This window comes from Patagioenas fasciata, chromosome 2 (assembly GCF_037038585.1).
Source record: "Patagioenas fasciata isolate bPatFas1 chromosome 2, bPatFas1.hap1, whole genome shotgun sequence".
Classification (NCBI taxonomy): Eukaryota; Metazoa; Chordata; class Aves; order Columbiformes; family Columbidae; genus Patagioenas; species Patagioenas fasciata.
In genome coordinates, this window is record NC_092521.1 from 149508308 (window position 1) to 149533433 (window position 25126).

Genomic DNA, 25126 nt, shown 5'->3' on the forward strand with positions numbered 1-25126 from the left:
TCGAGACTGGGACAAATCCCAAAGGATTTTGCCTGAAGAATGTTCTTAAAATTGAGTGCACTGTTTTCTGCATCTTCTCTGAAAATGGAAAACATGGGTAATTTGCATTTTTGAGGAATTATTTTTACAACTGTGCTGGTTTGACTGAAAGCGAGTTAATTTTCTTCATGCAGTTAGAAACTTTTTTTTTTTGTAACTAGAATGGCCATTGTCTGGATTTAGTTTGAGAGCAAGAAGATAACACCCCACGACAGAATTAATGTTTTTCTCCAAGGAACTTTCCAGTGTTTTTGAGGTGGAATGGAGAGAATATAAAAACTTAACTGTTATTTTAGTTGTTGCCTGGGAGCCAAGATCTTTCTGGGCTCTGCCCGCAGGTGTGAGGCTGCTGGGAAAGGGGGTATGGATGGGACAGACCTTGACTGACATCCGGCTGATCAATGAGAATATTCCATGCCATTAGCATAATGCTTATATTTAAGGAGTGCTGTGTTTTCTGGCTGAGGAGACTTGATTCTGCTCTCTGGCTGAGTTCTCTTTGGGAGTTCTGTCAGTTCAGCCTTTTGCTGTTCTGCTGTTTTGCAGAGGTCTCTGGGCCTTTCTGCCTTTTTCTCTCTTCCCCTGGGATCAGCTGTTCAGGCCCAGGGTGCTCTCTCTTCCTGGACTGGCTGCTCCACATGGATGGAGTTTGTGAGGAAGTTCACTGAGTATATTTTATATTCTATTTTCATTTTATGTGTATAATAATAATTACTATCAGTAGTAGTATTAGTATATTGATATTATTTTTTTGTTTTATTAAACTGTTTTTATCTCAGTCCATGATTTTCTCCCTTCCCTTTTGATTCTCTCCCCTGTTTGGGGGTAGAGAGGGAAGTAAGCAGGTGGTTGTCATGGTTTTGATCGCAAGCTGGGGTTCAACTGTGAAAACAACCGTAGTTAACTCTAGGCAATTTGGGTTATTGGAGGCAGAGTGGGCTAGGGGAAGTTCAGTTATTGTAGGTAATAGTGACTGTACTAGCTAAATGTTTTCTAGATAGCGCTGTGGTAACATTGCACTTAGTCTTGGAAACTGATCCAGAAGTTTCTGCACCAAGTTGCTGGTGTGTGTGGATCTGGAAGAACTGAAGAGTTCATGTGAAGCACCAAATGGAAATGGCATTCCTTGTTGCCCATAACCTTTTTTCATACACTGGAGAGTACACAGGTGCCTACTTATTTTTGGTTTGGTGATGGTAGCTGCTGTCGCTGTAATCAGAACCTGTAGCAAGCCCAAAAAAATAATTCTCTCTGGATTTGAGTGGAATATATCTTAGTCTGCTTCGGCACCCCACCTGTGCTTTCCATTGTCAAAGACCTGAACTGACCCTGAACAGAAGCAGCTAAGGTCTTCTTGCACATGTTTGTTCAGTCTCTTTACACTGTGTGAAAATGGTCATTCAGCTCCTGCACTTGCACAGATCTTAGAAACAATACAGTTGGATTTAGCAGAGTATAGCCTGGACTGATAGTGTAGCTTATCTGTCAGTGGATTATCTGTGCTAAACATTATTAAGACTTGACTATATTTAGCTGCACATTTGATTTAGTTCATTTGTTAAGGGTAGCGGAGCGTTGCATGGTTACCAGGATGATTGTCAGAAATTATAGGAATAAGCTTTGAATATGTTTTGATATTCTGGCTGCCTGGTATCTGTGACTGTCTTACAGCTATGGTTAAGTTTTATGAGAAAAAAATAGTCTTCCCTCTATATGGGCTTGGTTGAATTTGTTTTTACATAAGCATTAGGACTTCTTCAGTGTTCAGAGGCAGCAGTTCTATAAATTCTGTTAGGTTATTTACTGGGTTTTTATTTTTCATTTTATTGATCCTAAAAGTAGTAAAGTAGGATTGAGTTGAGAAACAAACTTTTCTCTTTGAATGTATTTATTGACAGAATTCCTTGCTAAGTTTGATGTTCATGTTAATTTAGGGGCACCATTCTGGTTTTAAACACATCACTGATTATGAAAGTTTTTTAAAATGAGGAAACCAGATATGTATATGAATTGCTTATTGATTTGCTATCTTATATACAAGAAGGCTACTGAGAGGTTTTTTTTTTTTGGTTTGGTACTCTGTGTGTGGATTAGTAGCTGGACAAAATATACACACTTTTTAAAAAAAAAAACACAGAACAAAAAACAGCAGAGCAACAGGTGAGCATTTGTTTGAAGATACCTGAGAACTGTAGGCTGTTTGACAGTTTGGGGCCTTCTCAATTCAGTAATATTTCCTTAAGCGTTCTCTTTGGATTTTGGGCACTCAGTGTGGAGGAAATAAATTCTTGACCATTTTAATGGATTATAGGTTTTTTGAATCCAAATTCTGTTATCTTCTCGTATATGGAGTATGCAGTGGTTTTCTTTAAAGCAAATTGTTTGGTTGTATCTAATATTGCGCATCTCTCATTTAAATAGTTTTCTCATAGTAATCTTTGTCCACAATTTTCTGTAACCCTAGAAGGCTTTATTTTGCTGTACAAGTTGTTACTTTGAAATCTGATTCCCCTGGATGCTGATGAGGAATGCTGTGTAACAGCATTCTTTGTGTGACTTTTCACCAAGACTTCTTTCATGCAGCTGCTTGGTGAAAAGGCCAGTTAACAATGCGGTGGTTTTATGTCATAGTGGTTTTATGTCATCAACCAGGCCTTCTTCCCATCCCCTGGGTTAGCGTCGTGATCTCCCAAGTCTATAAAAACATCATATGCTAGGTTTTCTTATTGCTATTGCTACTATTAGAGTCAGCACCTCTCACTGTCAGGTTTACTGTTCTGATGGGTTTTCTTGGTATTTATGTCTAAGAATGTGGATAGTATAATGTCATATGTACACATTCAGGCATATGCATTTTTCAAGAAGTGCTTACTTACAAGTGTTCTGGTTCTTTTGTGCATTTTTGCAAGAGTTTGTGTGTGTGGTGTGTATGTGCGTGTTGTTTTTTTTTTCCAAACTGGGAAAGACAGTAAAATTTCATAGCTTGTCAGATAAAATTGTTAAAGCTATTAGCTTACTCAGTGGACCAGTGGAATATAATCTGTAACTATTTCAAAACCAAACTATTTGTTGTGCTGCTGAATGATGACCCAAAGTGAATTTTTCTTACATACCAATTCTTTAGTTTAGTAACAGATTCTGATAAATGGAGAGTTTGCTGAAATTCTGTAGTAGGACTCTGTAAAGCGAAGCCTTTTCTTCATAGACAAGCAGTACTTATTTGTTTTAACAGAAATTGTCCCTTTATTTTGTGTACTGATGATAAGGTTGACTACCAACCGCAGTGGCGAGATCTCTAGTGATTAGTTAGAGCACTTTCTTTTACCCAAGTTTGAAAAGAGTGAATCAAACAATCTTGTGAATAATACTGTGTTAACTATAGCAAACTCTAAAACTATTTACTAGGGAAAGGAAAAGACAGTGACTTATGCTAACATTTCTTTTCTGCAAGTGTAATTGTCTTTACTGGATAGGAAGATCAGGGTCAAAACAAAAGTGTATGGAATGCTTTAGTTAAGAGACACTTCACTGAAGGAATAAAATAGTACTTAATCTTACCCTCTGGCAAACAGTAACAATAACTGTCTTAGGTACATCGTTGCTGGATTCACCTTTCAGAGTAGTCGGGACAGAGCTGAGTCTTGGGGTCAGTCAGCAGATCTGATGGTTGTGGAAGCTGAGGGTGCAATTTCATGTAATCTAGGACAGCAATATACCTCTGCTGGAAGGAGCGGATGGTGGTTTACCCATGACAGGGTGTTTCTTCACTGGTGGGCTTGTGTACAGTAGTCATGCAACCTCAGTATGGATTGCATCAACTTCTTATCTTACTGGAGGGTAAACTATTGTTTTCCCACAGGTTCAGTAATCAAGTGAATAAAATTTTAGCTGCCCTGCTACATGGCAAGCTGATACTACAGGTAGAGGGTGGGGACGTACAGCTGAAAGTGAGGAGTATGGTGAGACCTTACCTTTAGTGACAGCCCACAGTTGACATGGGTTGAGGTGTATCCTTAAATTACAACCTGGAGCAACCCTGATTAGAAACTAACATTTCAACCAAGAAAGGTTTTTCCATGCTGACAGAATACATTTGCTTGGTTTAGGAGTAAGCTGCAGTTACAAATAAAGTAAAATTTCCTTAGTGAGGTATAACGGACCTTCAGGAACTCACACAGAATGCATAAACAAATTTTACTCTGGGGTTGGTGCAGGGTTAGGAGTTGGTGATGACATCCCAGAGCTTGCTTGTGGGACCAAACTGGCACTGTGGCTGGATCTCAGTGTGACTTTGTGATTCAGGCCTCTTCAGCCTGTTTCTGCTTTGCAGCACAGCTTCAACTGGTTTTGGGTCACAGCCCTGGTGTAGTGCCTCCTCTGTCTGTTAGTTCACAAGCTGTTGTTTTTTTAATCAAGTAAAAGATTATAAAAGCAAGGCTTCAAAATTTTCACTGGAGGATGATTTAAAAGTGCCATGAATTTATTTATGGTGAAAGTGCTTGTGAATCAAGTTTTGAATGCTTAAACGGTAGTTGTAAAGGTGAAAATTTAGTTAGATGGATAACATACTGTGTGTTATTTATCTTCCTGAGTTTTCTTTGTTAATTTTAGATTACTTTATTAGAGTTTGCTTCTAGTTATAGAGTTCTTTGTTTAGAACAGTAAACAAAGGCAAACAGTAAACATGCTGGAATTATTAGGAGTTACCCCTTCTCCATTGCATTGGTGTAATAGATCAACTGTTTATTTTCAGTTAGTGTTCTGGGAGACTGAGATTTGTTACTCTGAATATTAATGAATGATGTATATTCAAATTTTACCTGCTTAGTATGTACTGCTAGATTTCACTGAGTTAAAAATTAGTTAGGCACTTGAAATAAAAATCTCAGCAAAAGACTGGTGAAATTTGGATAGATGCTTTGCTGGTAATTAAACATTTTGCATGCCGGAATGAGGCTTAAAAATTGACAAAACTCAATAGTGTGTCTTTCTGAGGGATAAACCAAAATAAAAAGGGACTCAAGTGAAAAGCTGGAAGGTCTGTAAGAATTATTTAAACTTTGAAGGCTTTTCAGTATGGATTTCCAATTTCCGATATTGGAGAAAACTGTTTTTTGTTATTCTTATCAAAGTAGATCTTGGAGTTGGTTTCTCTGTGGTTTTGATGTTGTTTTAATGTTGGTTGAAATTCTTTTCAAAGGAAAGTGTCTTAACTGTGCTTGTGTGATGTTATCTTAGAAAGCACAGTGGGTTTTTTTTTTTGAAAGGTAAGCAGCACTTCCTAGTTATTGGACTTGAAAGCATAATTGAAGTAGATAATTTTAATTTTAATTTGGCTGTCACCTGTAAGTTTTTTCTAAGAAGTAATAACCAAAAACTGATGACATTTTTCAATTTCTGGATGGAGGCATTGATTGTTGTAAAATATTTAAAGCAAAAGAGGCAGTGAACCTGCCAGCCCCTAGTACTTGCTGTGAGTACTTTTTTTTCAGCAGTTTCAGAGAAATCCGTTCTGATAAGAACGTACAGAAACAAGAAAGCTCAGTGGCTGATTTGAATCATTATAATACATTTTTTAATTTTAAAATAAGCAAGCCAGGCATTATCACCTAGTAAAAATATTGTTATTGAGAAAGCACATATGTAAAATGGCCAGCTTCTCAAAGATGGAGAAATAGTAAGTCAAATAAAAAGAGAAAAAGAAAAGAAAAAGATTCTGAGGATAGGGACAATTTTAAGAACATTTTGCAAGATGCTACTACCTGCATTTACAAAGACATTTGTGACTGTCCTCCCGTCCCAGTTGAAGTTGTCCTGAAAGGGAGATGAAAGCAATAGTAAATTGAGTATAAGCAATTCAGTGGCAAGAGAGAGAGTTTGTTAGCAATTACTGTAAATTTTATAAGTAAATTTAAAATAAATGAGTAATAAATCTGTCACTAGTTGTTTGGATGCAAACTATGCACAACTAAAGTGAATGGAAGCTTATAATAGATTTGAATAGTAAAGGATGTGTTCTATTTGTATGATTTTTAAAAAACCATTTGGAACAAAAATGATCTGAAAAATGGCATGAATTCCTGGCTAAGTTTGGAGAAAAATGAAGGAAAGTCAGAGTAATCTCTTTTTTTTTGGTGTGTGTGGCGTTTTGGCTTAAGAGGAGTGGTGATAAAATTATTTCAGTTTCAACAGAGACTAGTGAGAATGTTATAAATGCTATTGAATGTGTAGCTTAGTGATACTGGAGATTTTTTTAAACTCTTTTCACATTTAAACACTGGAAAGGACTCAAAGGCTGGATTTAATGATGCGTTTCTTTTGGAGAAAAAGAAAAAAGATATACAGTTGCTGATCAAGCTGATAGTTGCCCAAGAATAATGTAGCAAGTGATTTGAATAGGAAGTTTATGGCACAATCTTCATGGCTTAGATGGAGTTAATTGGAAAATATATATTTTAATGTTGTCTTAAATTTAATAAATGCTTCCTTCTCTTATCAGCTGCATGTACAGTTTGGGTGGGTGTCTCTTTAGGATGTTGTGTTATCCCTGCAGTTGTTGTCCACTGAGGAACAGCAGACAAAAGCACTTAACTTTGAACATGGCAACAGGTACTTTACTCTGTTGGGATTCTGAGTGCTGGGCTGAGGGGAGTTGTCTAAAAGAGAAGCAAGCGCAGGGGATGAGGGAGGCATTTTCTCACTGGATTATATAATCAAGAGCCTTCCCATTTGCAGAAAACATCAAAAGTAAACTCTGCTTGTGTACTAATACCTTGTTCTTCCATCAGTGAGACAGAGGAGAGCTAGCGCTCTTTGGCTGTAGGTGTCCGTACTTCCATGCTTACTCTATGTAGCAATAATGACTAGTCTTTTGATGTTTAGGAAAAATATGATGGTTGCTTCCTTTTCCGTCTTCCTCTGCTACCATCTGGTCCTTATATAGTGAAACTGAATCTTCTTGACCTCCCTTAAGTTGAAAAGTTTTGTGGAGGAGCCTACAGACCTTCTTGAGTTCTCCAAAGATGGAGATTCTACAGCACCTTTAGGCAACCAGTCCTTAAACACAAAGTGTCTTCTTTGCTGTTTCTTCAGGGAGAGCTGCTCAACCTCTGCCTCTTTCAGTTCTTCAGGTGAGCTGGGTGTTGCTCTTTGACAATTTTAGATTTCTTCACTGGTGAAGCTTTGGACAGAAGAACCTTTGAGCAGTTGGTACAGGGTCTCTGAGTCCTAGTGCAAGCTGGTGCTGGGGTTGGCTCCTTGTACAATATAGGGATTTGAGGCTGGTAACGTAAGGGTGCTGCAACTTTCCCTATTGTTAAATTTTTATTGGACAGGTTGTAATTTTTCAGCAAGGTCAGATTATTTGGGATCTAAAGATGCCAGATGGAAAACAGTGGAAAAGGTCCCTTGTCCTCAATTCCCTGGGCACCTTGTTCAAAAAGTGTATTAGCGCTGTGGTGCTTCATTTGTTTTAATATAGATACTGTTTTTGTTATCATAGAAGATGAAAGTCTGCTGTTACAGCTATCCTGGGTGTGTGTTCTGTATTTTAGAAATCAGAATATATTATGCTAGTAGATTTCTGGCTATATGTTTAATATTTTTTGATATTGATGCAGTAGTATTCAGTTAAAGTTACTTCTGAAACCAGTTTCTTGTGATGAAAATTCTTTACTTACCTAAATTTAAATTGGCTTAGTGATTTTTTTAATGTCTCTGGTATAATTTTTCATTATAAGTGTGGCTGGAGTACAGACTTAATTACATTTGAAGTAAAAGCTTTTGCCATCTGTTTATGTGTAACTAACCCAAGAAAGTTTTTCAGAATTTCAAGTGTCACTTTTCTACTAGTTTAATGACTTGTATTAGATGAATGGTGTTTCTTTTTCAGTTAGTTTTTTGAGATGATATTTAAAGGCAAATATTCACCGCTAACACCATGTTAACATCTGTTTATTGTCTTCAGTAAGATGACTCTGGGTTAGGGCAGTTTGCAAGCCTTAGAAAAGTCCTTATAAACACTTATTTCCTGAAGATATTTCAAGTAGAGGAGAGAACAAAAAAAGACTGTGGTTTTTACATTTTTTTTTTTCAGTCTGTCTCTTAATGATAATTTTCAAATGGTCTGTTGAGACTGTTTTGAAAAGCAGCTTAAGTTGGCAGTTGATACTTTCTTTTCTCTACTCTTTTATTAGTCGCATGCTTTTTTCCTGTGTGGAATGATTCTACAAACTCTTTGTGAATAAAATGATGGAGCAGCACAGATACTGTACTTAGTTGCAGATGAAATACTAGAAAGACTATGTTGGCTGTGAATGTTGATTGTAACAGTTGTGTGTGCGCTTTTCATTTTCAATACAAATTATAACTACCTATTTAGTAAATGGGGAGAGAAGGTCAACAATCAGTTAGAAGCAACTAGAAAAGACTTGTGCTTTAAGAAATAATAAAAAGCACATATGCAATTCCAGATATTAAATACCATTCCAGAGTCTCAACAATACTGCTGTAAGTACAACTTTACGTTTAGCTCAGTTGAAGAGTCGAAGTACAGTTGGGTGAAGAAATTGAGAACCTTTAGATTCAGTAGAGTAGCTAAAAAGAGAAAATACAAGATAAAAGGAAAACTCAAAAAGGTTTGCAGTGGGGCAGTATGGTGAGGTCTGTGTGGTGGTGGGTTTTTTATTATAGGATGCATTTGCACAATGATAACTTTCTTTGTTTACCTAATCTAATAATGTGCTAGATTACCTAGTTATGTAAGTCTGTAATTTTACGTCCTTAATATTTGCATAAGAGTAAGCCTGGGTAGGAGGAAAGCACACTTACTTTCGAGGTGTATTGAATGTCTTGCGGCAAAAGACTTCAGTTTTCCTCTTGGGGAATAACAGAGTTCATGCTAAATGATTAACCACATCTAATTCACTTTCAGATGAGGTAACTCTGCAGTATCAATATAACTCTTGTAATCCTATTACTAGTGTCAGTATGTAAATATGGTGGGTTAGTCATATAGCAGCTTGTGCTAAATTTAAAGTTCTGGCAAGCTGTCCTCCACCAGAACAAACTGACAACTCTCAGGATCCTTAGTATTGAAAAAAGGCCTAAAATTAATATTGGACTAATTAGTAAAGTTAGTCCAACCAAATGTCAGACATTAGGAATGCTTACTTCTTGAAATGTTGTTGAAGCACAATATGATAAGTAACTAAGCATTTATTGATGACCCCAAATTAATAAGTTAGAACAGGACTGGATATAGGAGTTGATGTTCTTACGAAACAGTGAGATGGCCACACCTTTAAAGAAGGGAGAGATTTGATAGAGAAGATATAGAGGGTATGTGTGTTGAGATTTCTTTCTGTAGAAAGAGAACAGGAGTCTAGTCAAATTCGAATGACTTTGTTTAAATAAAAAGAATACATGGAAGTCTTATATGATGGTAATGCTTGCATGAATACTAGTTTGTTCAGATATTTCCCTTTTGCAGGAATTTGCGTAGCTTTTATGCGCTATGTTAGTCTGTTTTTCTGTTTCTGTGTCACTGTTTGTATAAATCATTAGTATTTTGATTTTGTAGAGTATTACCTGTATAAATTCTACACTGAATAAACTTAAAAATGTATTGCAGCTCCTACTTTGGATAATATAAAATGGAATATAAACGTGACTTCAGTAACTTCTGTCTGAAATGTTCTAAACTGTTAAAATAGTCCATGGAAAAAAGTATTGTCAAAGGTTCTTTGTACTATAATTGAAATGTCCTGTGAGCTTCTAGAAAATGTTAAAATTAAATACAATTATAACTTTTTGTAGGTTGGGCTCATGTGGTTTGTGCTCTGTACATTCCCGAGGTGCAGTTTGCAAATGTTTCTACAATGGAACCTATCGTGTTGCAGTCTGTTCCTCATGATCGTTATAATAAGGTATAATTATGTCTTTTTCTGTTTATCTAATGTACTTATTTTAAAACGTGTGAGCTTTAATAATGTAAAACTACACTTCTTAGAATTGTATAAAATGGTATAAATTACATGAAATTCATAAATGTATGCAGTAATGATGTATGTTTTCTGCTATGACTTCATGATAAATTCAAGAATTAAGAAATCTATACTATTAAATTAAGCAGTAAGGTTATCTGCCATGTCTCATTATTCTTTTACAGATCAGGGACTGTTTTGTTAATTAAACATATCATGATCTTTGACTAACAGTTTATTTTGAAAGGAATGTGAAATATTTCCCATAGGTTAAAATATTATTACAGCTTATTTGAAATGTTGTTATTAATTATCACTAGGTCCTACTGTTTTAAGTATTGATATGAACATACACATGTTAATAAACATTTATTTTAGAAAGAAAAACTATGCTAATATTTTAAGGCAGAAGTTTGCAGACTTTTGCCTTTGTAAACAGTATTCACTTTAGTGGGATTATTTGCTTATAGAAGAACTGCTCCTAAATAAGTGGCAGTGAGGTGGAATACTTTATGAAGTGTGATGAGAGTTTACTAAAAAAAAAAGGGCAAAAGAAGCGCAAAGCAATGTAATAGAAACTTACTAATGTTCTATATTGATAGTTACATTTTTCTGATTGTTTCACTCGTGCTACCTCTTCCTCACTAAACTTAACTACATCCTGCTTTGTATTTTCGCTTCTGCATGCAGCAAACTGTCTGAATTTCTGATGAGTTTTGTTCTGTACTTTTGCTTGTGTTGCTCTTTTTACCTCTAGTTTCTTTCTTTTACTTTGTTTCATGGTGGTTTGTGAACATCGGGGTAAAAGGAATAGACTGTGTTACGCAAGAAAGAAAAAAAGGCATGCATCACCTCTTGTGTTCTTCCTACAGGGAAACCAGACCAGTCCTGTTCACATTGTCTCTGTGACCTCCTTTTTTTTTTTTTTTTTCCCTCAGTTTTCATCTCTGATTTGTGCACATATGTCTTTAGTCTTTAATTCCTTTTTGTTACAACTAAAGTTGCTTCTTTCTAGAGCTGTTTTTGTTCCAAATATATGATGTGTAGTTGTTTTTTACTCCTAAAATTCCAGTTTGCAATTTGTTGGTCTATGGTTGCTATAATTTTTTTTGCTTGCTAGATAATTACTGGTGCCACAGGGGTGATATAGATAGAGTTGGTGGTGTTGTCTAGCTCTTAGTTTTCTGAGTTTTTGGTGTGTTTTCTGACTCAAGCTGATTTTTCCATGTCAACAGTCAATCTAAAACTACTTTCATACAGACCACCACAGTATATTGTAAAATATAATGAGACCTATCAGAAATTTCAAGATCTGGTGTCACACTCCTAGCCTGCATTTTTTTTTTCTCTGTTTTTACAGAGGTCAGCTTTGCTGCCCCTGTTTGGTCTGTTTGGTTCATGGAGATGTAGTAGTTGTGGATTTCAAGGGAATAAAAGAAATGACCGTAGTGCAGTTGCTGCAGCAAAGCTCCTGAAACCGGTGTGACTGCACTGCAGTCTGGCTGTAACAACCAGAATTTAAGAGGCAGTTATTGACAGGTGACTTTCCCAACTTTTTGATAAATCTGTAGCCAGTGCTGGTTTTGGTACTGCTGTGGCCAAACTGCCACCAGTTCCCAAGTAGGTTGGTTTTGAGCAATACCGCCAAAACCAGTACAACTACTAATTCTCTTTTCAGCTAACCCACAATAATTTCCCTCCCCCCCCACCTTGCTATTCAATATAAATTGTGTTTATTTAAATGATACATTTTTTAGATCAGGGACTTTGTAAAGCATTTAAATCTGACTTTATCAACTTGGGAGGAAATGAGAAAGAAAGGCTGTTTTTTGAGAAGTAGATATGGCAAACAGTTCTTAAACCATTTGTTGCACATTGTGAACAAATGTAAACATATAATTAGGAAAATAAGACGAGTTGTTTCTCTTTTTAGGGAGGCTTAGTACTACTTTCATTCTGTGTGCTAACTCAGGTTAAAATAAAATTATTTCAAGAAATATGTTATTTCCAATGAAGATCTAAATAATTCTGCGTGTGTGGCTGGATAGATAGAGAAGGCTAGCATATGGAGTTGGGGGAAGATAATAGGCCAATGAAAATTCCTGTAAGGGAGAATTTATACTGTATTCTTCAAAAAAAAGAGAAACATAAGTGGATTTTTGCCAGGAGATAGCCCTTAATTTACATTTTTTTCTATACACTTTTTTATTTACTGAACACTGCAAAATATACAGTATTACGAAGTGCAGCAACCTTAAATGCAAGAAGGAAAACAGCAGACAACAAAGCACGAGGCTTGTCAGCATAAAGACATTTGACTGCTATTTCCCTGAAGTTTTCCTGCTTCTGGGATAAAAACCATCTTATTAGAGAATAAATCCACTGAATTACTTGATTAGTGAGTTAACGAACAGGAAAACTCTTCTTACACAGTCCCTTCTGAAAATAAATGGACTAGCAGTTGCTCTCCTACTTAGTACATGTTTGTTACTCCTTGGATGGTTATGCATGGATAATAACTATTTATTTTATGTTAGCCTTATTTGTCTCTTTCAGGTTCATTTGAAAGTATGTGGTAATTGAATATAATTACTGGTTTTAGGAATCTCTTTTCAGAACTGATTAAAAAATAAGTGCATTTGGAGTTTCTTGATCTACCTTGTAGTAAAGGCAGCTGGTAGATTTTTATTTCGGTACTTGCTGCAACAATGAGAAATTTCTGTACAGCTCTTAGGTTTGATTCTGTAAGCAATCATTGCAAGGGAATGCTGTTGGCTGTTATGAGTAAACTGTTTGTCAAATTACTTTTTGTTTCATGAGTTTTTTCTTGCTTCATCTTCCCATCTGTCTTTGCTGTTCCAAAGAAGGTTTACATTTTGAATCCTTGAAGGAAAAATATTGACAGAAACATAAAGGCAGCTTTGCAAAATATGTATTTTGCCATTAAAGAAACAAAGATAATTTGTTGTGTTTTTGGAGTAAAATTTCCTTGCTGAGTTAAAAGCTTTGTGTAATATTCTGCCTGTTTTCCAGTGAGTCTGGGAGAAGTCTAAGTAATTTTCCTTAAGAGCTTTGAAGGTCATCACTGCTGTAGGTGGTAGAACATGGAGTTACACACTTCCACATGCCAGAGGTTTCAGAGGACAAGTAGCAATTCCATGGATTTGCAAATGCATGAAATTCTTCCTTTTCTTGCATCTTGAAAGAAAGATGAAGGTTCTCTGCCTTCTGGAATAGTCTTTGTGTCTAAGAGAGGGCGAAAGTATGAGAAGCTCAGCTTTACAGAGAATTTACCGTCCATGTTGGAGTGGGAAGGTGAACTTCCTTGGCCCCATTTCATATGGAAGATTAGGAAACAGGTTTTATACTTCTCATGACTAGTATAGGAAGGTTGGAAGTTCATTGAGCTTGTTAAAATGTGTAGGCAGTCCACCATGTTGAGTTTAAACTTGTTTGTAATGTAGCTGGGCATTTGTTACATTTCAGTCATTCTACTGTAAATTGGTTTAAGCGGTCCTGAAACACAGACCCTGAACGTAGTAGGGAGTGTTGAAAAACAGGGCCTATAATGTTTCTATATGGAATGCTTATATTGCTTTTCTGTCTGAGCTTCAGTGAGGAAAAAAATTACAGGTGTTAAGGCAAAATGCTGAAAAAACAGAGCAGTAAACTGGAGCTTCAGTTTTGTGGGGTCTGTTGAAATCTCTTCATAGAGGTACCTTACTTTTGAAATTACTTAATATCATTACTCAAATGAGGTTGACAGATCACGACCTTGTTTGTTTCTAAAATCTGAATGTGTCAGGTCATGGAATGGGAAGCTAAAAAGCAGCCAGTCTCAGACCCTGTCAAACAGCTGAATTATCTGTGTGTGCTACCTTGATGTACAAAGGGAGCAAGGCAAGGAATTAAGTAGGATTATCCCCTTTCTGATTCCTCAAATGTTAGCATGTAGGATGTGATTTTAGGATATATTAGCTATTGAGTTTAATGCTTTTTAAGTGTCTTGTGGAAACTGTACAAGAGTGACTTACCTACCTTAGAGGCTCGCGTGTTAACAAAAATCCTTTTAGTTAGCTGACATCTCCTGTTAAATGTTGTTCTAAATACCTCTGTAAAAGGCGGTTCTGATCTCTAAATTTCACTCATTTTCATGTTGTTCTAAGTAATACTGGTCTTGCAATATATAGTTTTTATTTTTCATTTCTGTTGTATATTGGTCCATTTTTCTTAAACTGTACTGCCTACCACGCATGGTTGATATTATTTTCATTTATTATTCTGCTCCTTCTCTGCCTCACTAAAGGGAGGTTGTGATACAATTGCAAGAAGTCAGTTACAGTTTAAATGTAGATGAGTGGGGTTTTTTTGTTGCCCTCCCCGCCCTCCCCCCCCCCCCCATAGTTTATCTTTTCTCCTCTAAGATTGTGTGGTGGGATTTCTACAGAGGTGTTGTTGATGTTTCCCTAATAAGGTTCTCTGTAACTTAAAAACAGACACTTGACTGCCCCAATGCTGAAGGATACTTTCATTAAGAATCTATTCTTAAAATTGTTAAATTTCACACATAAACGTGATATGGTAGAATCTCTCTAAACGGCATTTTGGTGATTATAACAGTAAAAAATGGAAAGAGAACTAGTTCTGTCTGATTTTTCTCCCTGAAATGCTGGTGAGAGATTGTAGCGATGTCTGGTATGATAGTGAACTCCCATACAGCATTGTATCTATGTTTATTAGACAAATTAAAAAAAACCCCCAAACTGTTGAATAATGACAAAGATCTTGGATTCTTTTTGTCTTTTTTTTTCTTTCGTTTTACCGAGAATGTTTTTGAAAACACTGAAAATTGCTGTACTATCCTAGTAAAACAAATAAATTGACAAAAATGCTATGAAAAGATTTTCATGTACTAGACAGGTTGTTTTCGTTTTAGCTTGTTTTGGGGCTTTAAGTGGGTTTGATATACTAATTCAAGCTTTGTTTACAGAGGGTTCTTGCTTGATTAATTTCTAAGATGTTTATGGGGCTGAGTCATGCTGAAATCAAAGCAGATTTTTGTTAAACACCATACTTAATTAAAGGTAACAGAGCATCATATGAATATTGAAGGATGCTGTGCAACTTATGAAAATTGTTTGCACCAAACATACAAATAAAATTTTGAGTTTGCAGGTTTTATGTATGTAATTTTGTAGACATATGCATGCATGCCATGTGATATCTTGTACCATTGGACACTCAGTCTAATTTGATGTTTTGAAATGACACCAACACAGATGATGTTAAATGAATGTGAAAATAGTTATGACCTAAAAGGGCATAAATGCAAACTGGAAACCTTTGGCTGTTTAACCATTTGGCTAGTTGAATGGCAGTATAGAATTTAAATAAATTAGTATTTGTACTACTTTAGTGTTGGTGAAGTGTTACACAGATCACAAGTGTATACCAGGTGATCTCCTTTTGCAAAAAACATAATTGGACTTTTATAAAGAATTTCTTATACAAGCTCAGCTGCAAAATTCAGTAGTTATCACCCTAGAATCTCCTGTAACACAGAATTTATTTGTATGCTTCTTACCATGTGAAGTATTTTCTCTTTGATAGACATGCTATATTTGTGATGAACAAGGCAGAGAAAGTAAAGCAGCCACTGGTGCTTGTATGACGTGTAATAAACATGGATGTCGACAAGCTTTTCATGTAACGTGGTAAGTAGATTTTGTTGTTTAACATTTCTGACGTTCCAAGAAGTATCAATGCACTCAATATGACGAGTGAACTCTTTATTTAGTATATTTCTGAATAAATACTTATAGTAAAGTGGTTTGTGTAGAAATATCTAACTTTATTACAAATAGAGTTTACTAACAGTATGGCAGTGGTAGCATAAACATTGCTGTGAGCTGCAAAGCTGTCTGATAATACTCCCTTGGGTTCTATTAAATGCTGTGTGCTCTTATGAAAAAGGTGTAGTTGTGTGTTTGGTTTTTGTCTTGCGTTATTTTTCATAGATGATACTTTATAGGATTTAGGAATGTGAAGACATTGTTCACCTGCTAATTGATTTGATGTTTAGTTTTGCTGAATCAGTGGGAAAAATAATTGGGCTATGCATAAAAATCACAGAATGGTTGGGGTTGGAAGGGACCTCTGGAAATCATCTAGTCCAACCCACCTGCTAAAGGAGGTTCACCAGAGCAGATTGCATAGGAATGTGTCCAGGTGGGTTTTAAATGTCTGTAGCAAAGGAGACTGCACAGCCTCTCTGGACAGCCTATTCCAGGGCTCTAGACTCTCACCCCTTCTGGTACAGATTTCAAAATTCACCGCACTGGTTTTATCTAAAGGGTACACTTCTATCCTGAACTATTCATTTAGGTTTCATGTATAGCTGTTGGAGAAAAACAGCTGTGTCTACCGTCTGACTCATCCACTTTAAGATATTTAGTTTTGCCTGCTTGCAGGAGATGCTTGTCTCACTTTATGGACTTCTAGAAGAGGTTTCGTAATTAGACTAAATTACATGTCTGCAGGTTGAGGGAGGCAAAAGGCATTCCACCCCAAAATTTGCAGCATTATTTGTTTTTTCAAAATCACCTGAAGCTATTTTGCAGTAGATAGATAGCAGATTTACACAGATTATTTAGCTACATAACCTGTGGATTTACCCATATGTTTTATGAGTGCCCCAGTATGCTTCTTAATGACCAGCTCAGTCAGAAAAATGCTTAAATTATTTAAGTGTATTTTCTTCAGTGTAATCAAGTTATGCTTTGAATGTCTTGTGCAGACTATAAGGATATATTTCTGTACTTATGTGCTGGGTTTTTTTGCCACTCTTCTTTTTTATCTTTTAATCGCTATCTGACAGGTTCTCTAATTTTTCATTGGATGTGATCGATGTCAAATTTCTTTTTATGGTGAAAATGGATTGTGTTCCTTAAAGCATGCATAGCATGTAAGGAGGTTACTTACTGGTGTGAAAAAAAGTGCACATCCAAGCGTTTGGATGAAAACATCTCTTTTCCTTCAAACACTTGGATGCATACAAGGGTCCTTTTCGTCTTTTTAATTTCTTCCAAAACCCTGTTTCAGTGAATGCCATAAAGAACATGATAATTAGGTTAAAAATTAAAATATTTATCTTACCAATTTTTAGAATTGTTTGATTCTAAGAAAAACAAGTATGTACTCTAAAATGATACCTAGCCAAAGAGTACTGTGGCTGAGAATACTGAGAGGCTTCCATAATGTTTAAAAAATGGAAGAAAAATGTGAAAACTACAGAAGACAGAGGTCCGGGGCGAGATGTATCAATTTTGGATTAACAAAACTAACGTCTAAGGAAGAATGAGCTTGAGTCCATCTGGTTTTGTATGGCAAGCTTAGGACAATAAATCTTGGCATAAAGAGATCCTGTTCTATGTTTTCTGTAGTTGGCATTGGCTGCAGGTATGCATGTGTTTAGGAAGCAGTATTTCAGGATTGCCCAAGAACATAATTCATAAATTAGGAGAAAGTGATTTTAAAAAGCAATGAAAATAAGCTACCTTTTGTATTGTTCTTTAATTTAAACAATCCTGTGTATCATTTTGACTGTAATATTGCATTATTATGCTAATGAAAATGATATGGAAAATGAAACGGGATATTTGTTTTTTCAATGTCTAAATTGGTTTTGATAAAGAAAATAAATCAACATAACAAATGGTGAAAAGCAAATTTGATTTGAAAAAATGTAGTCGAATAAGGTAATAATTATCCCAGGCAAGGAAACTTCTAAGTCCTGTTCTTTATAAAAGAAATTAACCTGCCACCATCTTTTAAACCAATAAGTATGGACTTATTATTGAAGTTATATTAAAAGTGTAATTTTCCTGGCAAAGCAGAGAAGAATGTATGCAACTTCAGAAAAATTTCGTCTTTAGATTTATAGTATGGTTTTGTTAAAAACTGTTCTTTCCATAGATATTTTTTTGGCTTCAGTTTGAGCTAAAAATAATTGGAAATTGCTTAGTTTATTTATTTGTGGGAGTAGTTGCGTAATAAATGTAGGTTTTCAAGCTTTAAGCTTGTGTGAGTGGCTTAAAGACTGAAAAAGGCATCAGGCCAAAGTATAAACGATGCGTGGTTTTTGCTGGCCTACAAATGTCGTTTATGCGCTTGCATGTCATTAGAAGTCGCTTGCGTGGAAATCTCTTCTAGTAAATGCAGATATAAGTATTGTACATGATCAGCTGTGATACTGTGGTACGAGCTGATGTAAAATTGCTTTCCTTTAATGTTGTGTGGTTTATTTTTAGTGCGCAGTTTGCAGGACTTCTTTGTGAAGAAGAAGGCAATGGTGCAGATAACGTCCAGTACTGTGGCTACTGTAAATACCATTTTAGTAAACTGGTATGTATATGTTAAATTCTATAAATAAATGTCATTAATTTACTTTTTTTTTTTACTCTGAATTGCTATTGAAACTAGAAGTAATATTTTCATGTAGCTCAGAAAGTAGATTGTATTTCATTAAAACAATGTTTTAATCACAGTTACAGAAGTACTAGCTGAAAATGTTTTTGTAAGTGGTTACTTTCTAGATGTGTGGGTTTTTCCCCTCTGCCAGAAATAGCATACACATTTAGTGGTTTAATTCATTAAGTTCCTGTAATGTTTTCTTTTTGCTATTTGATTAGTTGGCTTCTAGGAATTTAGTCCATTTTGGAATAATCTAGACAATATTACTTGCTATACTGTATGTTAGAGAATACAGAAGCCCTCAATTTCTTTCTATTTATGTTAAACTTTTTTTTTAGTGTTTTTCCTTTCATTCTGCCTCTCACTGTGCAGTCTGTAAGTTCTCTGAAACACAACCTCAAGGATGTAACTTGAGGTTTGATTTTTAAAAAACAAGCGAACAAGCCACCAAATTTTTTGAAGTTTTTCAGTAATTTTAGTAGGTTTGGATCAGACCTCTGGAGTCTTTCATATTGCTGATGAGTTTGACAGTTCCAGATACCTGTTTCTGTGTATGTGTGTGAGTGTGTGGACTTGAAGGAATTACTGATGTTTTTTGAAATGTTATCTATTAATACTGAATTGTGAAAACTAGAATAGGTAGGTTTAAGTTCAAATACTGCTGTAAGGACAGCTAAACTTGAAGATTACTTGTTTTTGCTGCTAAAAATGGTGAATGCTTGGGTAACTTTTGAATATGTTGCAACGAAGTAAAAACACAGGGCCAATGAACTATCTTAGCTTTCTAGAATATAAGCTTGGTGAGGTTAGCTCTGTGCACTTGTGAACATTGATGAGTTTCCTTCATAATGAAGATAAGTCAGGGCTTTCTAGGCCCTTACTAAGTTAAGATTTTGTTTTTTAAATTTTCTTGGTCTATTACTTAGCAGTGAAGGCTGGCTCTTACGCTATTACGCATTTTATATGAATGTTCCAGTGCTGCTATGATTAAGAACATGTATATTTATTTAAAAAGCAAGTTTAATGATAAAGACATATTTAGCTTTCCATTGCAAAACTGCAGCAGTAAGAACAGTAAAGACTGGCAAGATCATTTAAGTGTTTCAGTGTTTCTTAAGGATTGTTGTGACTATTGATGCCTGATAACTACAGGTGTTTAGTATTATTACTGAAGATGGTGGGTGATGTATATCTGCTATACCACTGAAAACTTTGGTTGGGAGAGCGCTGGCCTGAAGTGTCTTCATAATGCTGCCTCAGTTATGATGAAATACCAAACATTTTGAACACTGACCTAGCATAAAGTGTTTGCAGTCCCAGACTACACTCTCAAACACTGCAGAAATACAGGCAATTATGTCTGTTGCTTGTAAATGCATACATGATCACAGCATTCTGTATCCTATTTTTAAAACCATTTAAATGAAAATATTGAAGACAGGACACATAAATAATAAATCATGAAGCCATGAAACAGCCACTTCCCAATGCACTTTAAGCGTGTGGCAGTGCCAGCACTGTGGCTTCGTGTGAAACTCATTTGAGCAGCATCTTCTCTGTTTTATGTGATGAAAACTTGAAAATGTGTGTAGCATCTTTTAATCTTTAAAAAAGGGGCATATCTGATTTCTTTGTGGAAAGCATATTGTACAAATCCATGGGAGGTGTAAAAGTTGCTGTAAGGATAGGCGTTTTCCTTGGTAGTCTTGTTCATTTTATTAGTATTTTGTCAGTTTTTCTGTAACTGAAGGTTTGTTTGTTTTTTTTTTTTTTTTTTTCATCAAACAGTAAGGCATCTTATCAGTTTAAATGCTGTATTCTTTTTATTTATTCAAATGGTTCATTTTCTTTATCCATAAATATATTTTCTCTTTTTAGAAAAAGAGCAAACGGGGATCTAATAGGTCATATGATCAAAGTTTAAGTGATTCTTCCTCTCACTCTCAGGATAAACATCATGAGAAGGAGAAAAAAGTAAGTGGATTTGTCGTTGTTAATTATGTGGCACATCTGCTTAATAGTATCACTTTCTGATAAATTTAATTTTTGCTGAAAAGCATGAAGAAAATCTTGTTCCTGAAGCACTGAATAATAAATAACGCAGGTGATAAACTAGAGGTACTAGCGTCCAATGAGGAAACATCTACAGGTGCATTAGTACATGCACCTTCCTGTTCCCGTTTATCATCAGTTTTGGGATACACACTGGAACAGTCCATTGGGAAGGCTCTTTCTATGCAGCTTCCTTTGCTTTAATTTTTTATTAGAGGTTTTTTTGTGTAGGCTTTGGGACTAGGCAGGAAAGAAAACCGAGGATAGACATTTTAGCAAGTGTGCTGATAAACAAGTGCATCTAATTTTTTATGTTTCAACTTGTTATATCTTTTTCTCCTTATCAAAGAACTGACATATCTTTTATATAGAAAAACACATTTTACTGTTACTGGTGATCAAGCCCACTATGATGGCAAATCACTGTGCATTTCACCTGAGAATCTTCCTGTGAGGGTATAAGGAATGTAACTGACTGCTAATTTCTGTTGTTGGTGTATTCTTTCAACAATTTAACTTTACATATTTTTTAAAACAAATTTTAAATTTATAATGATTATTAGATTTTTAATACAGCTAGATTAATAGTTGTCTATGTGGAATTTGTCATCTAAATTCAACACAGGGTGATAAGAGACAGTGGCACAATACTGCAAATTTCCTTTGGCTCTATTTTAGCCCTCTAAAAATACATGCAGGACTGCTCACCTGCACACATCCTGTACAACTAACTCAACAGACTTTTCTGTGGGTGTGGGTAGACTTCATTTTGCATTATTCAAAATCATTACATAAAAAGTTGAAATCAATGTATTGACCAAATGTCTGTTATGTGAAGAAGCTATATTTATACTGTCAGGAAATTGACTAACAAATATCAGCCTACTTAATATTTGATTTGATGTTTAAGCTCCATTCGCCTTTGGATGGGTGTTGATCTCCATTGTTCTTGGATAATCTAAAAAATGTCTTTCAGTCTGGTTGATGGTGTAGGTGAATAGTTCCATCTTGATATGGTAATGCAAAAGAGACTGAATTACAATGTGGTTGTACCTCTAAATTTAGGACTGAAACAGTAAAAGTATGGGGTTTGGCAGATCTTTTTTTCTTAATAACACATGGGTAGAAAAAAAACAATTCTGAATTACTGACTACAGAATTACCTGCAAGGTAAAACCTTACCAATATTTGCCATATTTTTTTTCTTATTTCGCTTAGTTTTTCACAACTATCATATTTCATGTCATGTTTTGTCAAAATACATGCGTGGATTTTTACTCACATTGACAAAACTTTGAAGTTGAATTTGAAGAAACTTTGAGGTGTGAAGGTGTGAGCATGAGGCTTGATTTCAGTTTTGTATGTCTGAGCAGTGCAAAAAAACTGCTGCTGTTGGTGTTGTGTGTGTGTGGTGGTGTTTTGTTTTTTTTTTTTAACTTACTTCGACTGGAGATGCTGTGCTTCCTCAGGTCGTAATACCTGTAAAATCTCCAGGGAACACCTGAATGGGCTTTTTAACAAAGTGTGTTCAACCAAGGTATCAGCTAATTCTTCTACTGGCCACTCAGGTTCTCCTGCTCTGGAAGAGTTTTGATATTGATCTTTTAGAAATAGTTAATGTTGTGGCATACCTTTGCATGTCCTGGCCTTTTTCTGTGACTTGAAATTTGCTAGAAACAGAATATTAAAGTTCCTTCTACCTTTCATGAACTGAAACATGGTAATCCAGAGGATCTCTCAATCTGTAATACCAAGCACTAACCTGTTATTTGACATTCAGTGGTTCTCATGGCACGTTATAGCACATTCACGTTTAGATTGTTGTCATATTGCAGTAAATACGTGTATCTTTCTTCCCAGATACAGTGATGTTGCCCTGCAACCCTACCAGGAAGGGCACTCTAGTTTCTGCTTTCATCTTTGTTCTTTGGAAATTTGGATAATCTGATCTTTAGGCATCCTTAAAGCTTTCCCTTTTGCCAAGCAGAGCCATGTGAATTCAGGATTGGAACTGTTTTTATTGCTCAGACCTCAAAAGCTATCCATTTGCATATAAACTACTGTTCTGCAATAAGAAGAGGTTGGTCTGAAAATGTTAATATGGGCAGCTGTCACTTTTTGCAAACAGACACTGACTTGAAAGCATGTGTTTTTCTTCATAGTATGTATTTAGTCTCTTCTGGGCACTGTGCTTACAAAATCAATAGTAAATAGGTAAGGGTATAATAACTAAGGAAACTAAACCAGAACAACAAACCTTTGGAATTATTGAATTTGAATGAGGAATTTGAAGCTACAGACTAAATAGCTTAGTAATAATCTGATTGCTGCACTAAGTTTTGCTAGTTTCTGTGGTAGAGGTGTTTTAAATAGGGTTGGTACTATGTTGCTTGACACCCTCTTACAATATCTCTTTTTTCAGGGCCCATGTGTTTACCTCAAACTTTTTGGGGAAATACTTAGGCTATCCTGAGAGTGGAAAAATACCTTGCTTTGCTAATGTGCCAGACAGCCTCATCTTTGGAAGGGACTGAAGAAGTAACTAAACGTGTCTGGGATTGACTTTTGTGTAAAGAAAGTGTTTGTTGCCCTGTATGTGAAAATAAGGCATGCTTACTAGCATTGTATGTTTGTCACTTCCAAAAAATGCAAATTTACTACATAGGAAGTAAATATTATATAGCAGCTGAATATCACAACTTCTTTCTCTACTGAAAGTGTTTTGGTTTGAGCTGAGCAGGAAGGGGAAATGTGAAAGTCTCTGCTATGATTGCTCATATGGTGAAAAATAAACAAAAATGGACTTGTGACTGAAGACTGCAAATGTGTAAGAAGTGGTGACTGAAGAGGCAAAAAGAACAAAATATTGAGGAGGAGCCCCAGGGCACTGTTACAGAAGTTTGAGGGTGTCAGTCTGAGGAGAACCTGAAATGCAAGAGCCAGGACAAGTGTTCTCAACACTGGCTAGCTAGAGGGAATTCATTGTGGGTGTCTTCTTACTGCTCACCCTGTCCTTAAAGAAATGTTACACCTTTGCTGATTTTGAGGGGTATCACTTGAGCATCTAATAAGAGTGAGGCAGCGTGTGACGTTTGGCATGTTCATATGTTGGGGCTGTGAATTTCATTTAGGAGAAAGACAATTGTTGGTTTTAATGTATTTTAATACTCTGTATGGGCTTTTACAAATCAGGCCCGTATGTATTCCTCTTCATCTCAATACCTGTGAAAAGATAAAATTGACCTGCCATGCATCACGTAAGATTCTGTGCCAATATTGGAACAGCCTGCAGTTCTTTGGGTTACCATTCAGCTGCATAAACAATGGTTTCATTTTTTTCTCTTTAGAAAAAAAATAATATTTTGATTTAGTCCTGAAAAGTCCATTTATAGTATTGTTTAAAGCAGAGTGTTGCAAAGGCAATTCTCATGATGTAATTCTTCTGTTAATTGCCTCATTTCATAAACCTAATTATGTTGTTCGGGCATTGGAGTTTTTCTGTAACTTTTAAAGGAAAAATCTCCAGACTCATCTCAGTAATGCAATACCCTGATGCCTTCTTATTGATTCAGAAGTTTTTGTCTCAAGTTTTGTCAGTTTAATAGATCTATTTAATACTGTAAACTGTTTTTGGTGTATGAAACAAAATGATAAGAATGCTAAAAATAACTAGAGGAGAAGTGTTTTGCAACCACTTTAAAATTACTTCAGTTTTGATTATTGAACAACATTTATCAAGCATTACTTCAACTGAGAATTGTGTGGTATGGATGCTAATGGTGATGCTTATCGACATTGACTTCTTCCGTATTCTATCCAGTCAGATGGAAAAAAGTATGCTTCTAAAATACCTTTAAAACTGGTCAGTAAGTATATGCTGTATGTTGCTCAGTTTATAGATGTTCTTTTAATATCTATTATGAGCTACATAAGCTGTTTCTGGTTTCCTAAGACTGAGTTCTCCTGTGGGTTCCCTGGTGTTCAAAAAGGGGAGACCTCATGCCGCGGTCTTCTGCTGTTGGTACTGACAAACAGTATTGCTGTTTCTGGGCACATGTTCTTTACTGACTTCATAGGAATGTAATTTTTTATTTTTTAACATATCTCTTCCTGTCAAATTGTATTAGAAGTCTAGTTATTTGAGAGGGCTGACAGAGTGTGACTGTGTAATCAAAATTTCATTAGAAAGCTTCTCTGAGTATATTCAGTAAAATATATCTTTAAAGTCTGCAGGATTAAGAGCAAAGGTGGCATCTTGTTGGTTGATTTGTTGCCTGCTAAAGTTCTGTATTAACTTGGGCTGTCTTCTGTGGCAGCCTGATAATCAGCTGCCTGTAATCTATTGGAACTGGCACCAGTTAGGATAGATGCCACAGCAAAATGATCTCTGTTGTAGGTCATGAAGAACTATATAAGCAGATAAGCTCAATTTTATTTATTTATAATTTTATTTTTATTTAGTAAGAGGAAAAGTAAGAACTTCTGTTTCAACTGTAATGCGTATCATGGAATTACTGATTTGAATGCCTCATATTTTTCTAACCTTACAGGAATACAACATACATATTATGGAAAAAAGA

General features: G+C 35.6%; 1 protein-coding gene across 8 annotated transcripts in view; it reads left to right on the plus strand.

The window, feature by feature from the left end:
- MLLT10 (MLLT10 histone lysine methyltransferase DOT1L cofactor) overlaps nucleotides 1-25126 on the plus strand; it is a 141181-nt gene that overhangs the window by 36621 nt on the left and 79434 nt on the right. For all 8 annotated transcript variants that reach the window (XM_071805213.1, XM_065829973.2, XM_071805212.1 and 5 more), the window contains 4 exons: nucleotides 9856-9965; nucleotides 15633-15736; nucleotides 18332-18425; nucleotides 20373-20468. In XM_071805213.1, the coding sequence (XP_071661314.1) occupies nucleotides 9856-9965; nucleotides 15633-15736; nucleotides 18332-18425; nucleotides 20373-20468 (404 nt within the window). The remainder of the gene's footprint in view (nucleotides 1-9855; nucleotides 9966-15632; nucleotides 15737-18331; nucleotides 18426-20372; nucleotides 20469-25126) is intronic.